The following is a 21,944-nucleotide window of genomic DNA, read 5'->3' as shown; positions in this document are numbered from 1 at the left end:
TATTTTTTAAAGAGAGAAAACTAATGAAAGGAAGAAAAACAAATTCTATATCTAGTCCCTCATAGAATTCTTCCTTTACTGCAAATGTTTACTCCCTTATACTATATGCCTTACACAATCTTCAATTTTTAATAAGTATTACATTTTTTCCAAGGAAAGATAATAGAATTTCCAGTCTTGTAAAGCTTTGTTTTTATACTTACGTGAATTCTTCATTTGCATCTCTACATCAATCTTACTATGAAATATAGACTCATATAGCAATGACTAATACATAAATATAAAGTTATATTAACACATAAATATAAACTATAAAAGATGTCTGTGTGGTTGAGGAGAACAAAGAGTTCAGATAATCACTTGGGAGTGAAAAGTTTCCAAGAATCATTACAGATATGAACTGTTTTCAATCTGAGTGGTGAACTTTCAAAGGCAATTTAATTCTGTAATTGTAGGTAATTCTTTTATGTTTTTATCAATCTGTTTTACATTTAAAGATACAATAATTTATTCAGCACAAAAGGTATGGTCTGTACCTTTAACTAATAAGAAATTTCAAATGTAGAAATTATTTTTAATCCTTTCATAGGAAACATCCATGAAGAGGAAGCTAAGACAGTTGACAAGTGTTATGTCTGTCTACAATAAGTCTGATGTCCATCCCTCAATCTTCATCCTCATTGGCATTCCTGGGTTGGAGGCAGCACACATCTGGATCTCCATTCCCTTTTGCATGGTCTATGTTTTAGCTCTGGTGGGAAATTGTTCACTTCTGTTCATCATCAAGACAGACTCCAGCCTCCATGAGCCAATGTACCTCTTTCTCTGCATGTTGGCAGTGGCCGACCTCGTGGTGTGCACTACAGCTGTTCCCAAACTTCTCAGCCTCTTCTGGTTTCATGATGGAGAGATTCGCCTTGAAGCTTGCCTCACTCAAGTTTTTCTGATTCACTCTTGCTCTACCATGGAGTCTGGCTTTTTCTTGGCCATGGCCTTTGACCGTTATGTAGCTATTTGTAACCCATTAAGACATCCAGCTATTCTGACACACACTCTAACTGGAGGCATAGGTCTAGCTGTTGTCCTTCGAGGAATAGCCCTTCTCAGTCCTCACCCTTTCTTGCTACGTTGGCTACCTTATTGCAAGACTAATATAATTTCTCATACTTACTGTGAGTTCATGGCCCTCATCAAGATTGCTTGTGCTGAGACAAGCATCCGCAGAACTTACAGCCTCATTGTTGCCTTTCTCACTGGTGGGGTGGACTTCATAATGATCATTTTCTCGTATGTACTCATACTCAACACAGTTTTCCACCTGCCCTCCAAGGATGCCAGACTCAAGACTCTGGGAACCTGTGGCTCACATGTCTGTGTTATCTTAGTGTCCTATACCCCAGCCTTCTTCTCCTTCCTCACCCATAGGTTTGGGCACAATGTTGCTCCCCAAGTACATATATTTGTGGCCAACATCTATCTTCTTGTACCACCCATGGTGAACCCCATTATTTATGGTGTGAGGACCAAGAAGATACGAAAAAGATTTCTAAAAGTGTTCAGGTTTCCAAAGCTCACGAACTGAATTCATTTTGTTTCTGAGTATAATCTAAATATGTTCTTTTCCCTAATCTAGGATGTGAGTTTATTTTCTTCATTTTAAAATATTTTTATGAGATTCAAACGAATTTTCATCTGAAATTGTCTTAAAGAACATAATTGTTGTTAGGAATAGATAAAATTGCAGTTCTTTCTGTGCATTTCATGCATGTTTTCCAAATAAGAAATGACTACTCTACATTGATATTCTCACTATTCTTCTATAAATAGTTTTTTAATTTAATTATTATTATTCCAATGCAAAGTTTTTAAAATGTTCACTTATAATAATTCCTGCATCTTCACTACAAAAAATGTGTCTACATTTGTGTAGAAATTTTGGTTTACTGAAAAACAGAAGACTATGATGACATCTTATACCAAGTTTACTTTTCATTGTCTATTTTTAACACTCTGTAGATATTCATAGACTTTTGAGGTCATTTCTAATTTATTCAGTATTAATCTGTTACCTCATCTTTGAGATAAATTTATTTATCATCCATTCTATTTATGTATATTTATTTATATTTCAAATGCTACTTTCCTTCTAATTTCCCCTTTACAACCTTTTCCCTCACCCCTCCTCTTCTTTACCCTACTCTGTGTATTCTCCCACCCTGCAACATCATGTCTCTGCCAGATTAAGTTCATCCTCTCCCACTAGACAAGACAAGGCAACCCTGTTGGAGAAAAGATGCTACAGCTTTAGGAGAGCCCCCACTCCAGTTGATGGGAGATCCACATGGAGACTGAGCTGCATATCTGCTACATATGCACCAGGGTCCTCATTCCATCCCATGCATGTTACTTGTTTTCTGGCTCTATCTCCACAAGGTCCCAGGGGTCCAGTTTAGTTGACTTTTTGGTCTTCCTATTAGATTCCCATTCCATTCAGGGTCTTCAATCTTTCCGCCACCTCTTTTGTAAGGGTTTCTATCCTCTGTCCAATGTTTGTCTTTGGGTATCTGCATCTCTTTCAGTCATGGGTACAGCATTTCAGAGGACATTTATTGAGGCCCCTGACTGTAAGCATAACAGACTACTATCAATAATATCAGGAATTGATGCTGTTGGAATGTTTTGTATGATTGAATAAATATAAATATAAATCTGACATTCTAAAAGGAAGTAGTCTGTATTCCCAATAAGACTTTGTTATAGAAAACTAATCTGTCATTTGTAAGTGGTTATCAAATGGAGATAGTTTCTGTGTTAGGAATAGAGTATATATCTACTTCTTCTTCCATGAATGGAAACATAGTAATGCTCAGTATGATAACCTCCATATGAGTTGTTAGTCAAGGAATTCCACCAAACCTCCCAAACATTATGGGTTCTTTCCATTAATCCTAACTGTTCATGATATCTTGCTAATAAGTTCCTATTGCTGATCATACTACATCATCAGGACATATGTAATAGAGAAATCAAGCAGATACTGAGCTGAAAAATTCCTCCAAATCAGCTATCCTTCACAGTCCCAGGAGGTGCTATTCTAGTTGCTTGGAAAGAAGAGGCATTAATGTTATTACTCAGTTCTGATTGGGATGGAACTGTGGGAGGTACAATAATGAATGTCCTAATAGACAAAAAGTGATCTCTAGCCTTATAATGCCACAGACACTATAGAGTTAACTAGCTGTTTTCTTATTGAATTTTTCAATCTGTCCATTCTCCAAGAGGAGTCTCATGTATGGTCTTATAAATTTCGTTAAAATATATTGGCTTCAGGTTGAGAATCATTGGCTCTACGGGGGTAGCCTGCTACTATTGTTTTGTTAAATAAACATGAATATGTTGTGAAACTACCTTCTAAACTGGAGTCATGGTTGGGTGGGGGTAGCATCCCTGAGATGAACTAGAATCCTAGTAAAATGGAAAATCCCAGGATCTATGAGGGTCTTCCAGCTAAGAGTCTTAGCAATGGGTGATATGAGGTTTGAACTGGCCATCTTCTGTATCCAGGCAATACTGCTTGCAGAGGGACTGGGATACTCCCCATTCACAAAAGCTTTGACATATAGTTTGTCTTTCCTAGTTTGTGCTAGGATAAAAGTGATGTAGAAACTGTGTGAGAGGCCAACAGATGACTAGTCCAGCTTGAGATACAAGGCATGAAAGTGAGACGAAACCTGGCACTGACTGAATGGCAAAGAATCAAAGGCTGAACAGCCCAGAAAAAGAAAGAAAGAAAAATTGATAGATAAATAGATAGATAGATAGATAGATAGATAGATAGATAGATAGATAGATAGATGGTAAACAAAATGATTTTGAATACATTCTCTTATACTCACAAATTGGTGCCTAGCCTAATTAATTGTCATCAGAGAGGCTTCACCCAGCAACTGATGGAAACAGATGCAGAGGATGCAGAGACCCACGGCCATGAGGCAGAACTTGGGAAATCCTGCAGAAGAGGATAAGAGAAGACTGTAGAAGCCAGAGGGATCAAAACAGAATCAAATCACCTGGGCTCATAGGTATTCACAGAGGCTGAACTGACTGCATGTGGTCATAGGCACATATTACAGTAGGTTGGTTGGTTCTTGTGAAACTTTTAGTAGTGGAAACAGACAGACTCTACTCTGTTTCATGCCTGACTCTCTGACTCTGCCTTTGGGATACTTTTCTCCTACTAGGTTACCCCAGACAGCCTTAATGATAGAGGAGGTGCCTGGTCTTACCGCAAGTTGATATGCCACGGCTGGGCTGGTTGATATCCATAGGTGACCTGCCTTTTCTAAATAGAAACAATGGAGGAATAGATGGGGGTCAGCCATGGGGTAGGAGAGGAGGTAGAATGGAGAGGACTCAAGTACATGAGGGAGGGGAATTCCGCCCCCCCCCCCAGTCAGGTTAGAAAAGCAAAAGTCAGACCCATCAACATTTCATTAGGAATAAAAGAGGAAACAATGAGACTCATGATTTTCATAGAAGGAGTATTTGCAGCTAATATTCTTTGAGGGGGGTCACTTTCAATTTTGTAGGCACAGATAATGCCTTTATTTTGCCGAATAATTTCCCACCTAAGCTCAGGGAAGGAAATATAATTAAGATCAGTGAGCCATATGTAAAAGCAAGACAAGAAAGTCGGGTGGGGGGAACTGATTAAGAAGAGTTCCAGTTTGAGATGGAAAGGAATGAGGGGAGGGGATGGAGAGTGAAAATGAGTACAGCTGATACATTCTGTAAACTTCTCAAACTGCAGAGCAATAATGAAATGGAAAAAAGTAACCTCTTAGACAAAATGTAATCCCTTTAATGTATATGCATTTCCCTGCAGCTAAAACTCAAAATATAGTTAATGCCAAAATAAAAGTATTCATGTTTCTCATAATTAAAAACATAGCCTCATTTCTCTTATCTTTCAGGATCCAGTATTTTGTAAGCTTATTTTCCCCCTATATATTTTAATAAGTTTATAATTTTATTTTATATATGTGACTAGAAAGAGTTAGTCTCTTATGCTTAGACTATTCATGTGAGCAGAATATCCTTAAAGCTTAGCCAGTTGACACAAATGACAAGACTCACTGGAAGGTATAATTGCATTTTCCTTGTTCCTTCTACTTCCTATGAAACAACTCTGGGGCTAAGACATCTTTCTTGTGATGATCAGATGGTAATGAAATTTTTTTATTTTGCCTCACAAAGCTATTGTAAATTACATGTAAATTAGCATTCTCTGAGAAGAGTTTTGTTCATAGTAGTTTTTAATTGGATGTTTCTGAAGGAAATAGGATCCAGAAACTTTCTGTTCTGCCATCTTGCTGACATAATATTTTTTCGTCTTGATTTTGCTAGAAACCAGAATTGTCCAACTGTACCTGTTCTGAACTTCAATCTAAACAATTTAAACATTCTCCTGCTTAAGGGAGTAGGCTAGAAAATTTACTCCCTAGAGACCTTCTGTTCTTCACAAAATTATCTCTGGAGAATATTCCAGTGTACCTGTCTCTCTTGGAAAGAGCAGATCCTTAATAAAGATGGAGGTCAGTGAGTAAAGAAAGGAGACAGGGCTTTGTCCTGTTACCTAGCTTGGTGAGTCTGCTTTGTCTCTCACATCTCAGATGCATTCTATAGACAAAGGAATGAACACACTGGCACACACACACACACACACACACACACACACACACTAGAGAGAAAGAAAGAGAGAGAGAGAGAGAGAGAGAGAGAGAGAGAGAGAGAGAGAGAGAGAGAGAGAGAGAAGAATGACAAAGACAGAGACGAAGACAGAGACAGACAGACAGAGGGAGATCATCAGGGCACAAAAGATACAGCGAAGTATGATATATTTTCAAAATCATTTGTGTTCCAGCAAAACTCCTTTTTATGGATATGTTACAAAGATTATTTGCTTCCTTTTATTCTCTGTTTTAATTCACTATTTTTTTAGCTAAAAATCATAGATCTGAGATAATGTGATGTCTTTCCTTTTATAAAAGGTAAGACTAACTATATGTGTTGTCTATAAATGTTTAAGGGATTATGTTATTTATACAGGTTTTGAGATAACATTTTACATGGTATATATTACATAAATGGGGCTATTTTATACAATTACTTTGACTATATTATACCAAAATTTTTAAATTATATTAAACATATACTGACAAATGAAGAAACTCTAAGCCTTTAAATGATTTTTCATGGTTGAGATTACATTTAAATTAATTCTATTGGGAATATAATTTTGTCTGTGTTAACAGCTAGAAAAAAATGATACTTACTGGAGAACCTGCCTTGTCAAAGTAGAAAAAAATTCTGTTGGCTATGATGACAGAATATATATTGGGAGTCTGCTAAACCAAGCCCTGACCACAGCATCAATAACAAAGACAATGTAAATTAATAGAGAAGAAAGGCACTAAAATGAATAGATTAATATGATTAATCTTATCTTGATTCATGGCATAATTTCTCTTGAAGCTACCAAAAATTCACTCTTATATATTGTTCTTTACATAGATGCTTTGAATTGTGTATTTATGTTGAAGCACAGAACATGTACAGTTAGTACAACGTTCTTACATTAGCTCTCTAACTCCACAGGTTTTTACATGCAGTCCTGAAGACTTTTGAGCATTTATTCCTATGGACCATGAATTTAGGAGTGACCAAGCAGGATGCTTCTATCCAATGACACCCAGTTTCACCCTTCCTCCTTCTTACTCCTGGGGATTCCAGGACTAGAGTCTCACCACACCTGGATTGGCTTTCCCTTCTGTGTTGTATATCTGATTGCTCTCCTTGGGAACTTCACTATCTTGTTGGTGATAAAGACTGAGAGCAGCCTTCACCAACCCATGTTCTACTTTCTGGCCATGCTAGCTACCATTGACTTGGGCCTTTCAACAGCAACCATCCCTAAGATGCTTGGGATCTTCTGGTTTAGCTTCAGGATAATACTCTTTGGTGCCTGCCTAACACAGATGTTTTTTATCCACAACTTCACAGGCATGGAGTCAGCAGTCCTCTTGGCAAAGGCTTATGACCGCTATGTGGCCATCTGCAACCCACTTCGATATAGCACCATCCTCACCAACAAGGCTGTTTCCATGATTGGTCTGGGTGTGCTAGTGAGATCATTTCTTTCTGTTATCCCATTTGTATTTCTCATACTACGGTTGCCCTTCTGTGGGAATAACATCATTCCCCACACCTATTGTGAGCACATGGGCCTCGCACGTCTGTCTTGTGCCAATATCAAGGTCAATGTAATCTATGGTCTGGGTGCTATTTCAATCCTGGTTTTTGACATTATAGCCATTGCTTTTTCTTACTCACAGATATTATGTGCCGTCTTCCGTCTCCCTTCTCGCGAAGCCCGACTCAAGTCCCTCAGCACCTGTGGTTCCCTTGTCTGTGTCATCCTCGCCTTCTACACACCAGCCCTCTTTTCTTTCATGACACATTGCTTTGGTAGGAATGTGCCTCGCTATATACATATACTACTGGCCAACCTTTATGTGGTGGTGCCACCAATGCTCAATCCTGTCATATATGGAGTGAGAACCAAACAAATCTATGGCCGTGTTAAGAAAATGTTATTAAAAAAATAAGGAATACACATGAACACACAAAACCATATATATACTTATCAGACAACATGACGGAGGGACAACTTGTTGTATTATGTAAATGTAAATGTTTTTACAGAAAGTTTTGTTCTCTTATGTGAGTTTCTTTTAGAATATTTTTTGAGTTTGTATACACTACGAATTACTGTTTAATACATATGATAAACATATTCATATATGTCAACTCATTCACAAATATATTAGTTTTCATGGACCAAACACATCATTTACATATAATTAAGGAAGATCTGCATGATTTGCAGAAACTTCTTGCATTTTCTCCCCATCTATTTGTTCCCACCTTATTTGAAAAGAAATTCTGTGGTTATTTTACTCTGTGTCTCAACATTGTTCACATGACTTTAATATTTAAACAAAGATTGCATATCATCATGTTCTTTCTTTAATATGCATTTTCATTTTTCTCAGTAATTTATTTTACAAATGTAGTCTTGGCTACTTTCTAATAAATTAATTATTAGTGATTTAAACAATTTATGTATTGTATACTTTATGATTAAGGGTATTTTTACCTTAGGACGCAGAGCGGAGCCTGGCCCAGCTGACAGCCGGAAGGGGGGCTGGCTCATAGAGGCTGAGCAACTGCAATTGGGAACAGAAAATTAGAACTTCTGTTTCCACCCGGAGGCAACTTCAGGACGCAGAGTGGAGCCTGGCCCAGCTGCCAGCTGGAATGGCGGCTGGCTCATAGAAGCTGAGCAACTGGTGAGTGGGAGACCTAGGCTGAAGGGGAGCAGAGAGATCTCTGCGGAGTGCACACGGAAAGTGTACATCCTAACTTGCCCTGCCCTGCCTTGCCCGATCCAGCAATTGGGAACAGAAAATGAGAACTTCTGTTTCCACCCGGAGGCGACTTCAGGATGCAGAGCGGAGCCTGGCCCAGCTGCCACCAGGAACCTGGGCTGCCGGGGAGTAGAGAGATCTCTGCGGAGTGCACACAGAAAGTGTACCACGGACACAGACCAGATACAAGGGAAAGGCAAGAACATATCACTGACAACAAAATGGCAAGGGGAAAGAGAAAGAATATATCCCAAGGAAACCAAGACAATCTAGCAACACCAGAACCCAGCTCTCCCATAATAGCAAACATCGGAATTCCAAACACTCCAGAAAAAGAAGACAAAGACCTGAAATCATACCTCAAGATGCTGATAGAGATACTTAAACAAGAAAGGGAGGAAAAGCAAAAAGATTCAGAAGCTTTTAAAAAAGAAACAAGAAAAACACTCAAAGAACTCAAAGAACTAGAGGAAAACAGAACCAAAGAAATAAAGGAATGGAAGAGGGAAATTAAAACAGAAATTGACACAATAAAGAAAACGCTAAAAGAGATAACCCTAGAGTCAGAACACCAAAAAACAAAATCAGGAGTCACAGAAGCAAGCATTTCCAACAGATTACAAGAGATCGAGGAGAGAATCTCGGGGGCAGAAGACAACATTGCAAACATAGACAAAACAGCCAGAGAAGATGCAAAAAACAAAAAGCTCCTAACCCAAAATGTCCAGGAAATCCAAGACACAATGAGAAGACCGAACCTAAGGATAATAGTAATAGAAGAGGGAGAAGAGTATCAACTAAGAGGCACAGTAAATATCTTCAACAAAATCATAGAAGAAAACTTCCCTACCCTCAAGAATGAGATGACCACGAGCATAAAAGAAGCCTTCAGAACTCCAAATAGGTTGGACCAGAAAAGAAATACCTCCTGACACATAATAGTAAAAACATCAAGTGCCCAAAGTAAAGAAAGAATACTAAAAGCAGTAAGGGAAAAAGGTCAGGTAACATATAAAGGCAGACCAATCAGACTCACACCCGATTTCTCAACAGAGACTATGAAAGCTAGAAGAGCCTGGACAGACATCATGCACTCCTTAAGAGAGCACAAGTGCCAGCCCAAGCTGCTATACCCAGCAAAACTATCAATCACCATCGATGGAGAGACGAAGATATTTCAAGACAAATCAAAATTCACACAATATCTGACCACAAACCCAGCACTACAATGAATTATAGGTGGAAAACCCAATACAAGGAGGGAAAATACAGCCTAGTAAGAACAAGAAAACTCTTAAACAAGAAAACTAAAAGAAGAAAAAAGCACAGACACAACTCAACCCAAAAAAGCAATAATGGCAGGAAACAGAAACAACTATTCCTTGATATCTATTAACATAAATGGACTCAACTCCCCAATAAAGAGACATAGGCTATCAGACTGGATACATAAACAAAATCCAGCCTTTTGCTGCATACAGGAAACTCATCTCAGAGACAGAGACAGACACTATTTCAGAGTAAAAGGGTGGGAAAAAAACTTCCAAGCAAACAGCTCCAAGAAGCAAGCTGGAGTGGCTATTCTAATATCGAATAAAGTAAATTTCCAACCAAAAGTTATCAAAAAAAAGATAAGAAAAAACACTTTTTACCCATTACTGGGGAAATCTGTCAGGAGGAACTCTCAATCCTTAACATATATGCTCCAAATAAAAAATCACCCACATTCATAAAAGAAACCCTACTAAAGCTCAAAAAATACATTTCACCCCACACAATATTAGTGGGAGACTTTAATACCCCACTCTCACCAATGGACAGATCAGGGAAACAGAAACTGAACAAGGACACTGCAAAACTAGCAGAGACTTTGAACCAACTAAAATTAATAGATATATACAGAACATACTATCCCAAAGTAAAAGAATACACCTTCTTCTCACCACCCCATGGCACCTTCTCGAAAATTGACCACATAATTGGACACAGAACGAGCCTCCATGGATATAAGAAGATTGAAATACTCCCATGCAACCTCTCAGATCACCATAGTCTATGGCTGGTCTTTAACAACAACAAAGACAACAAAATGCACACATACACATGGAAACTAAACAACGCTTTGTTAAAGGATAGCAGGGTCAAAGAAGAAATAAAGAAAGAAATTAAGGACTTTCTAGAATTCAACGAAAATGAAAACACAACATACCCAAACCTATGGGATGCAATGAAAGCAGTATTGAGAGGAAAACTCATAGCACTAAGTTCTTCCAAAAAGAAACTGGAGAGAGCTCACATCAGCAACCTGACAGCACAGCTAAAAGCCCTAGAACAAAAGGAAGCAGATATACCCAAAAAGAGTAGACTGCAAAAAATAATCAAAATTAGGGCAGAAATAGACCAAATAGAAACAAAAAGAACCATTGAAAAAATCAACAAAACAAAGAGTTGGTTCTTTGAGAAAATCAACAAGATTGATAAACCCCTAGCCAGACTAACTAGAGGGCAAAGAGAGAGTATCCAAATTAACAAAATCAGAAAGGAAAGTGGTGACATAACAACTGAAACTAAGGAAATTCAAGAAATCATCAGATCCTACTACAAAAACTTATACTCCACAAAATTGGAAAATCTGGAGGAAATGGACAAATTCCTAGACAGATACAAGGTCCCAAAGTTAAACCAGGACCAAGTAAACCATCTAAATAACCCTATAACACCTAAAGAAATAGAAGAAGTCATCAAAAGCCTCCCAACCAAAAAAAGCCCAGGTCCAGACGGGTCCAGTGCAGAATTTTATCAGACATTTATTGGGGATATAACACCAATACTCGCCAAACTATTCCAAAAGATAGAATCAGATGAAATATTACCAAACTCATTTTTTGAGGCTACAATAACCCTCGTACCTAAACCACACAAAGACCCTACTAGAAAAAAGAACTTCAGACCAATCTCACTTATGAATATTGATGCAAAAATACTCAACAAAATCCTTGCAAACCGAATCCAAGAACACATCAAAACCATCATTCATCATGACCAAGTAGGCTTCATCCCTGGGATGCAGGGATGGTTTAACATAAGGAAATCCATTAATTTAATCCACCATATAAACAAACTTAAAGACTAAAATCACATGGTCATCTCACTAGACGCTGAGAAAGCATTCGACAAAATCCAACACCCCTTCATGTTAAAAGTCCTGGAAATAACAGGAATCCAAGGCCCCTATTTAAACATAATAAAAGCAATATACAGCAAACCAACAGCCAACATCAAACTTAATGGCGAGAAACTTGAAGCAATCCCACTAAAATCAGGGACTCGACAAGGCTGCCCATTCTCCCCCTACCTATTCAACATAGTACTGGAAGTCCTGGCTGGAGCAATTAGACAGCAAAAGGAGATCAAAGGGATACAAATCAGAAAGGAAGAGATAAAAACATCACTCTTTGTCGATGACATGATAGTGTACTTGAGTTACCCCAAAAATTCCACCAGAGAACTCCTACAGCTGATAAACAAGTTCAGCAAAGTGGCTGGATACAAAATTAACTCAAACAAATCCGTAGCCTTCCTATACTCAAAGGACAAACATGTGGAGAAAGAAATTAGGGAAAAGGTGCCCTTCACAATCGTCACAAAAACTATGAAATACCTTGGTGTGACTCTAACTAAGCAAGTGAAGGACCTGTATGAAAAGAACTTCAAACCTCTAAAGAAATTGAGGAGGATCTCAGAAAATGGAAAGATCTCCCATGCTCATGTATTGGAAAATCAACATCTTAAAAATGGCCATCCTACCAAAAGCAATCTACAGATTCAATGCAATCCCCATCAAAATTCCAACCCAGTTCTTCATGGAATTGTAAAGATCAATGTGCAATTTCATATGGAATAACAAAAGACCTAGAATAGAGAAATCCATCCTCAACAACAAAAAAACATCTGCGGGAATCACTATCCCTGACCTCAAGCTTTATTACAAGGCAATTGTGCTGAAAACTGCATGGTACTGGTATAGAAATAGGCATGTGGATCAATGGAATAGAATAGAAGATCCAGAAATGAGCCCTCATGTATATGGTCACCTGATTTTTGACAAAGGAGCAGTAAACATTCAATGGAAAAAGGACAGCCTATTCAACAAATGGTGCTTGTCCAACTGGCACTCAGCATGCAAAAGAATGAAAATAGACCCTTTCTTATCTCTTTGTACAATGCTCAAGTGTAAGTGGATCAAAGATCTCCACATTAAATAGGATACACTGAAGCTATTAGATGAGAAAGTAGGGAAAACCTTAGAACATATAGGCACAGGAGAAAATTTCCTGAACAAAACACCAATGGCTCAAGCTCTAAGGTCAAAGATTAACAAATGGGACTTAATGAGATTGCAAAGTTTCTGTAGAGCTAAGGATATCTTCAAGAAAACAAAACGGCAACCAACAGAATGGGAAAGATCTTTACCAACACCACATCAGATAGAGGCCTAATATCCAAGGTGTACAAGGAACTCAAAAAACTAGACACCAGAGAATCAAATAACCCTATTAAAAAATGGGGTACAGAGCTAAACAAAACGTTTTTAGTCGAGGAACACCGAATGGCCGAGAAACATCTCAGGAAATGCTCGACATCCTTAGCCATCAGGGAAATGCAAATCAAAACAACCCTGAGATTCCACCTCACACCAGTCAGATTGGTCAAGATCCAAAACTCAGAGGACAGCAGATGCTGGTGAGGCTAAGGAGAAAGAGGAACACTTCTCCACTGTTGGTGGGGTTGCAAGCTAATACAACCACTCTGGAAATCAGTCTGGAGATACCTCAGAAAATTGGATATAGTACTACCTGAAGACCCAGCTATTCCACTTCTGGGCATATACCCCAGAGACACTTTAATACACAACAAAGATATATACACCACAATGTTCATAGCGGCTCTATTTATAATAGCCAGAAGCTGGAAGGAACCCAGATGTCCTTCAGAAGATGAATGGATACAAAAATTGTGGTACATATACACAATGGAATACTACTCAGCCACCAGAAACAATGACTTAACCAAATTCTTAAGAAAATGGCTGCATCTAGAGAACATCATCCTGAGTGAGATAACCCAGTCACAAAAGAACAGACATAATATACAGTCACTGATAGTGGGATGCTAACCCCAGAGGCTTGCACTCCCCCAGAAACAACCCACAGATTGTAAGAAGTCCAAAAAATAAAGAAAACAAACCAAAACAAAAAATATTTACAAAACAAGAAAACTTTAACTATTTCCATGTTATATTTTGTTTTACATGTACTTTAGCTCATTGTAACTATTAAGTTTTCAAGGCATACAATCAAACCTTGAAAAAAATCAAGTACTGACTAAAAAATATATTCTTATAGTTTTATGTAAAAATTATGTTAAAATCTGAAAAAAAATTACTGACAAAAATTGTAAAAAAAAAAAAAGGGCATTTTTACCTTCATGTTTATATTGCATCACATGCAAGCAGTGGCCATAAATGGTAGGAAATGGCATCAAATTCCCTGTAACTGGAATTAAAGATGGTTATCCTCCAAGTGGATGCTGGAAACCTTAGGATCTAACATGATTCTCTGCAAGGGAAACAAGTACTCTTTTTTTTTTAACAACTTTATTTTACAAAACAAAGATAAATGTACAGATCTTAAGCATTGTTTGCATAAAATTATACAATACATTTTTTCAGTACTTTTTTTCAGATTTTAAAATAATTTTTACATAAAACTGTATGAATATATTTTTTAGTCGGTACTTGATTTTTTTTAAAGGTTTGATAGTATGCATTGAAAAGTTAATAGTTACAATGAGCATAAAGTACATGTAAAACAAAATGGAACATGGAAATAGTCAAAGTTTTCTTGTATAGAGATTTTTTTTGTTTTGTTTTGTTTTCTTTATTTCTTGGACTTCATACAGTCTGTGAGTTGTTTCTGGGGCACTGTGAGCCTCTGGGGTTAGCATCCCACTATCAGTGACTGCATATTATGTCTGTTCTTTTGTGAGCGGGTTATCTCACTCAGAATGATAATCTCTAGATGCAGCCATTTTCTTAAGAATTTGGTCTAGTCATTGTTTCTGATAGCTGAGTAGTATTCCATTGTGTAAATGTACCACAATTTTTGTATCCAATCATCTTCTGAAGGACATCTGGGTTATTTCCAGCTTCTGGCTATTATAAATAGAGCTGCTTTGAACATTGTGGTGCATATATCTTTGTTGTGTACTAAAGTGTCTCTGGGGTATATGCCCAGAAGTGGAATAGCTGGGTCTTCAGGTAGTATTATGTCCAATTTTCTGAGGTATCGCCAGACTGATTTCCAGAGTGGTTGTATTAGTTTGCAACCCCACCAACAGTGTGGAATGATTCCTCTTTCTCCACATCCTCACCAGCATCTCTTGTCATCTGAGTTTTGGATCTTGGCCAATCTGACTGGTGTGAGGTGGAATCTCAGGGTTGTTTTGATTTGTATTTCCCTGATGGCTAAAGATGTCAAGCACTTCCTCAGATATTTCTCAGCTAATCGATATTCCTCAACTGAGAACGTTTTGTTTAGCTCTGTACCCCATTTTTTAATAGGGTTATTTGATTCTCTGGTGTCTAGCTTTTTGAGTTCCTTGTATACCTTAGATATTAGGCCTCTATCTGATGTGGAGTTGGTAAAGATCTTTTCCCATTTGTTGGCTGCAGTTTTATTTTCTTGACAATGTCCTTAGCCTTAGAGAAACTTTGCAATCTCATTAAGTCCCATTTGTTAATCTTTGATGTTAGAGCTTGAGCCATTGGTGTTTCTTTTTCAGAAAATTATCTCCTGTGCCTATATGTTCTAAAGTTTTTTCTACTTTCTCATCTAATAGTTTCAGTGTATCTGGTTTAATGTGGAGATCTTTGATCCACTTACACTTGAACTTTGTACAAGGAGATAAGAAAGGGTCTATTTTCATTCTTTTGCATGTTGAGTGCCAGTTGGACCAGCACCATTTGTTGAATTGGCTGTCCTTTTTCCATTGAATGTTTATGGCTTCTTTGTCAAAAATCAGGTGACCATATATGTGAGGGCTCATTTCTGGATCTTCTATTCTATTCCATTGATCCACATGCCTATTTCTGTACCAGTACTATGCAGTTTTCAGCACAATTGCCTTGTAATATAGTTTGAGGTCAGGGATAGTGATTTCCACAGATGTGAAACAAGTACTCTTAACCCACAAGCCATCTCTTCAAAATGAAGTATGAGGGATTTAATGCCAAAATGTTCTACTGACATTGTATCCTGCTTTAATACAGATTAATCTCAGTAGCTGCTGGTGTCATTGCAAATGACAAAATAGCACATGGCAATGTCTAGATCCTTCCTTGGTGGCATTACTGCCTCAGAAGATATTAATTAATAGAGAATCTCACTATTATAGAAAAGAAACAAAGAATTAATAGTATAAGCAATGACACCAGCAGCTAGTGATACCACTAGTCCTATACAGCAGAGGACTTTCAGATCTGGGTTCAGTCAGAGAAGATGCACCTAACCCTAAAGAGACTGGAGGCCCCAGAGAGTTTAGAGGACTAGTGGTATGGGCGGGATGGGTATATCCTCATGAAGATGAGGTTGGGGAGAAGGTTTGAGATGTGAAACAATTGGAGATTGGACCAGGAGGGAAATGAAATCTCCAGTGTAAAAATAAAGAAAATTTAAAAATAAATTAAAAATAATTATGGATGGCAAATACAATATAATGTTTAGTTTGATGACTATATATATATATATATATATATATATATATATATATATATATATATATATATATACATATATATATATATATCCTATAAGGTTTATTTATACTTTTTAACTTCATGCTTATGACCGCTTTGTTACACGTTGGTATGTGCATGTGCACCACATGTGTAACTAGCATATGTGTTACTCAGAAAGGGCTTTGAGTTCCCTAGAACTAGGTATAAGAGTATTTAAAAATAATTATGTGGGTTTCAGGAAACAAGACCAGGTCTTCTGCCACAGTAACAAATACTTTTAACTGCTGTGCCATCTCTCCAGCCCAGGGGTAAGCTTTTTATATTATTAACCCAAATTACCTTATTACATTTGTATCTATAGCAACAAAACAAATAAAACTTTCACTGAATATGTATTTGTAACTATTAACTTAGTGACTACATTGCATTTAAATAATAAATCTCTACGAAGTAAATCAACTTATATGCTAGTTACTATATCTCACACTATTCCAGATGACTCAGCATGTACAGACCAGTAATGATAGACTAACACCATGATCAGTTAGCTTTGAAGTCAGCATGTTCCTTTATGCCCCAAGGAAAGAGTTTCTTCTTCTTTTTTTGTTGTTTTCGTTTTTGATTGGTTTTGTTTATTGTTGGTTTAGTTAAGGTTACTCTGTGGCAGTTTCATGCACACATGTGTACTGCTTGCTCTCATCCCATCCTCTGATCATCTCCCTCTCTCCCTGTCTACTCCTCCCTTTTCTACAAATCTCTTTCTTGTGTTTAAGTCTGTTATTTTGTTTGTGGCTCACTAGGAGTGATGCAGATGGGATTTAACTTACTGATTGAACAGTGGCCCAGGAAGTCCAGAAAGCTCAAGTCCTATGCTATTAACTTCTGATGGAATTAGGGGGAATATTTCATGAAAATTACTACCTTAATTAATAATAAACCACTACAATAACATACTTTGAAGCCTGCCTTACAGGCTTTGATTTATTGTTGCATAAAATTGTATTTTGTTACAGTTTTTGTAAATATAAACCATATGACTTTTATTTGATACCTGAGAAATTTTTGTCAGGACAATCAATGATGGTGGGTATATATTAAACATTTATAGACAACACATATAGTTAGTCTTACCTTTTATAAAAAGAAAAGACATCACATTATCTCAGATCTATGATTTTTAGCTAAAAAAAAATGGTGAATTAAAACAGAGAACAAAAGGAAGCAAATAATCTTTGTAACATATCCATAAAAAGGAGTTTTGCTGGAACACAAATAATTTTGAAAATATATCATACTTCGCTGTATCTTTTGTGCCCTGATGATCTCCCTCTGTCTGTCTGTCTCTGTCTTTGTCTCTGTCTTTGTCATTCTTCTCTCTCTCTCTCTCTCTCTCTCTCTCTCTCTCTCTCTCTCTCTCTCTCTTTCTTTCTCTCTAGTGTGTGTGTGTGTGTGTGTGTGTGTGTGTGTGTGTGTGTGCCAGTGTGTTCATTCCTTTGTCTATAGAATGCATCTGAGATGTGAGAGACAAAGCAGACTCACCAAGCTAGGTAACAGGACAAAGCCCTGTCTCCTTTCTTTACTCACTGACCTCCATCTTTATTAAGGATCTGCTCTTTCCAAGAGAGACAGGTACACTGGAATATTCTCCAGAGATAATTTTGTGAAGAACAGAAGGTCTCTAGGGAGTAAATTTTCTAGCCTACTCCCTTAAGCAGGAGAATGTTTAAATTGTTTAGATTGAAGTTCAGAACAGGTACAGTTGGACAATTCTGGTTTCTAGCAAAATCAAGACGAAAAAATATTATGTCAGCAAGATGGCAGAACAGAAAGTTTCTGGATCCTATTTCCTTCAGAAACATCCAATTAAAAACTACTATGAACAAAACTCTTCTCAGAGAATGCTAATTTACATGTAATTTACAATAGCTTTGTGAGGCAAAATAAAAAAATTTCATTACCATCTGATCATCACAAGAAAGATGTCTTAGCCCCAGAGTTGTTTCATAGGAAGTAGAAGGAACAAGGAAAATGCAATTATACCTTCCAGTGAGTCTTGTCATTTGTGTCAACTGGCTAAGCTTTAAGGATATTCTGCTCACATGAATAGTCTAAGCATAAGAGACTAACTCTTTCTAGTCACATATATAAAATAAAATTATAAACTTATTAAAATATATAGGGGGAAAATAAGCTTACAAAATACTGGATCCTGAAAGATAAGAGAAATGAGGCTATGTTTTTAATTATGAGAAACATGAATACTTTTATTTTGGCATTAACTATATTTTGAGTGTTAGCTGCAGGGAAATGCATATACATTAAAGGGATTACATTTTGTCTAAGAGGTTACTTTTTTCCATTTCATTATTGCTCTGCAGTTTGAGAAGTTTACAGAATGTATCAGCTGTACTCATTTTCACTCTCCATCCCCTCCCCTCATTCCTTTCCATCTCAAACTGGAACTCTTCTTAATCAGTTCCCCCCACCCGACTTTCTTGTCTTGCTTTTACATATGGCACACTGATCTTAATTATATTTCCTTCCCTGAGCTTAGGTGGGAAATTATTCGGCAAAATAAAGGCATTATCTGTGCCTAAAAAATTGAAAGTGACCCCCCTCAAAGAATATTAGCTGCAAATACTCCTTCTATGAAAAGCATGAGTCTCATTGTTTCCTCTTTTATTCCTAATGAAATGTTGATGGGTCTGACTTTTGCTTTTCTAACCTGACTGAGGGGGGGGGGCGGAATTCCCCTCTTTCATGTACTTGAGTCCTCTCCATTCTACCTCCTCTCCTACCCCATGGCTGACCCCCATCTATTCCTCCATTGTTTCTATTTAGAAAAGGCAGGTCACCTATGAATATCAACCAGCCCAGCCGTGGCATATCAACTTGCGGTAAGACCAGGCACCTCCTCTATCATTAAAGCTGTCTGGGGTAACCTAGTAGGAGAAAAGTATCCCAAAGGCAGAGTCAGAGAGTCAGGCATGAAACAGAGTAGAGTCTGTCTGTTTCCACTACTAAAAGTTTCACAAGAACCAACCTACCTACTGTAATATGTGCCTATGACCACATGCAGTCAGTTCAGCCTCTGTGAATACCTATGAGCCCAGGTGATTTGATTCTGTAGGTTTCTTGTGGTGTTTTTGATCTCTCTGGCTCCTACAGTCTTCTCTCATCCTCTTTTGCAGGATTTCCCAAGTTCTGCCTCATGGCTGTGGGTCTCTGCATCCTCTGCATCTGTTTCCATCGGTTGCTGGGTGAAGCCTCTCTGATGACAATTAATTAGGCTAGGCACCAATTTGTGAGTATAAGAGAATGTATTCAAAATCATTTTGTTTACCATCTATCTATCTATCTATCTATCTATCTATCTATCTATCTATCTATCTATCTATCTATCAATTTTTCTTTCTTTCTTTTTCTGGGCTGTTCAGCCTTTGATTCTTTGTCATTCAATCAGTGCCAGGGTTCGTCTCTCTTTCATGCCTTGTATCTCAAGCTGGACTAGTCATCTGTTGGCCTTTCACACAGTTTCTACATCACTTTTACCCTAGCACAAACTAGGAAAGACAAACTATATGTCAAAGCTTTTGTGACTGGGGAGTATCCCAATCCCTCTGCTAGCAGTATTGCCTGGATACAGAAGATGGCCAGTTCAAGCCTCATATCACCCATTGCTAAGACTCTTAGCAGGATCACCCTCATAGATCCTGGGATTTTTCATTTTACTAGGTTTCTAGTTCATCTAAGGGATGCTACGCCCACCCAACCATGACTCCAGTTTAGAAGGTAGTTTCACAACATATTCATGTTTATTTAACAAAACAATAGTAGCAGGATACCCCCGTAGAGCCAATGATTCTCAAACTGAAGCCAATATATTTTAACCAAATTTATAAGACCATACATGAGACTCCTCTTGTAGAATGGACAGATTGAAAAATCCAATAAGAAAACAGCTAGTTAACTCTATAGTGTCTGTGGCATTATAAGGCTAGAGATCACTTTTTGTCTATTAGGACATTCATTATTGTACCTCCCACAGTTCCATCCCAATCAGAACTGAGTAATAACATTAATGCCTCTTCTTTCCAAGCAACTAGAATAGCACCTCCTGGGACTGTGAAGGATAGCTGATTTGGAGGAATTTTTCAGCTCAGTATCTGCTTGATTTCTCTATTACATATGTCCTGATGATGTAGTATGATCAGCAATAGGAACTTATTAGCAAGATATCATGAACAGTTAGGATTAATGGAAAGAACCCATACTGTTTGGGAGGTTTGGTGGAATTCCTTGACTAACAACTCATATGGAGGTTATCATACGGAGCATTACTATGTTTCCATTCATGGAAGAAGAAGTAGATATAAACTCTATTCCTAACACAGAAACTATCTCCATTTGATAACCACTTACAAATGAAAGATTAGTTTTCTATAACAAAGTCTTATTGGGAATACAGACTACTTTCTTTTAGAGTGTCAGATTTATATTTATATTTATTCAATCATACAAAACATTCCAACAGCATCAATTCCTGATATTATTGATAATAGTCTGTTATGCTTACAGTCAGGGGCCTCAATAAATGTCCTCTGAGATGCTGTACCCATGACTGAAAGAGATGCAGATACCCAAAGACAAACATTGGACAGAGGATAGAAACCCTTACAAAAGAGGTGGGGGAAAGATTGAAGACCCTGAATGGAATGGGAATCTAATAGGAAGACCAAAAAGTCAACTAAACTGGACCCCTGTGACCTTGTGGAGATAGAGCCAGAAAACAAGTAACATGCATGGGATGGAATGAGGACCCTGGTGCATATGTAGCAGATATGCAGCTCAGTTTCCATGTGGATCTCCCATCAACTGGAGTGGGGGCTCTCCTAAAGCTGTAGCATCTTTTCTCCAACAGGGTTGCCTTGTCTTGTCTAGTGGGAGAGGATGAACTTAATCTGGCAGAGACATGATGTTGCAGGATGGGAGAATACACAGAGTAGGGTAAAGAAGAGGATGGGTGAGGGAAAAGGTTGTAAAGGGGATATTAGAAGGAAAGTAGCATTTGAAATATAAATAAATATAAATATACATAAATAGAATGGATGATTAAAAAAATTTATCTCAAAGATGAGGTGACAGATTAATACTGAATAAATGAGAAATGACCTCAAAAGTCTATGAATATCTACAGAGTGTTAAAAATAGACAATGAAAAGTAAACTTGGTATAAGATGTCATCATAGTCTTCTGTTTTTCAGTAAACCAAAATTTCTACACAAATGTAGACACATTTTTTGTAGTGAAGATGCAGGAATTATTATAAGTGAACATTTTAAAAACTTTGCATTGGAATAATAATAATTAAATTAAAAAACTATTTATAGAAGAATAGTGAGAATATCAATGTAGAGTAGTCATTTCTTATTTGGAAAACATGCATGAAATGCACAGAAAGAACTGCAATTTTATCTATTCCTAACAACAATTATGTTCTTTAAGACAATTTCAGATGAAAATTCATTTGAATCTTATAAAAATATTTTAAAATGAAGAAAATAAACTCACATCCTAGATTAGGGAAAAGAACATATTTGGATTATACTCAGAAACAAAATGAATTCAGTTCGTGAGCTTTGGAAACCTGAACACTT

At 37.3% G+C, this 21,944-nt stretch overlaps 1 protein-coding gene across 1 annotated transcript; it reads left to right on the top strand.

Annotated features, from left to right (window-relative positions):
• Positions 1-598: 598 nt before the first annotated feature.
• LOC308417751 (olfactory receptor 52N2-like) lies at positions 599-7,667 on the top strand (the record flags this gene model as incomplete). The annotated part of the gene is made up of 2 exons (XM_080913062.1): positions 599-1,569; positions 6,731-7,667. 2 exons carry the CDS (start codon positions 599-601, stop codon positions 7,665-7,667), a joined length of 1,908 nt encoding a protein of 635 aa, XP_080769188.1.
• Positions 7,668-21,944: the final 14,277 nt, after the last annotated feature.

This window comes from Micromys minutus, assembly GCF_963924665.1.
Source record: "Micromys minutus genome assembly, chromosome: 2".
Lineage (NCBI taxonomy): Eukaryota > Metazoa > Chordata > Mammalia > Rodentia > Muridae > Micromys > Micromys minutus.
This window is presented reverse-complemented; position numbering and strand designations above follow the sequence as displayed.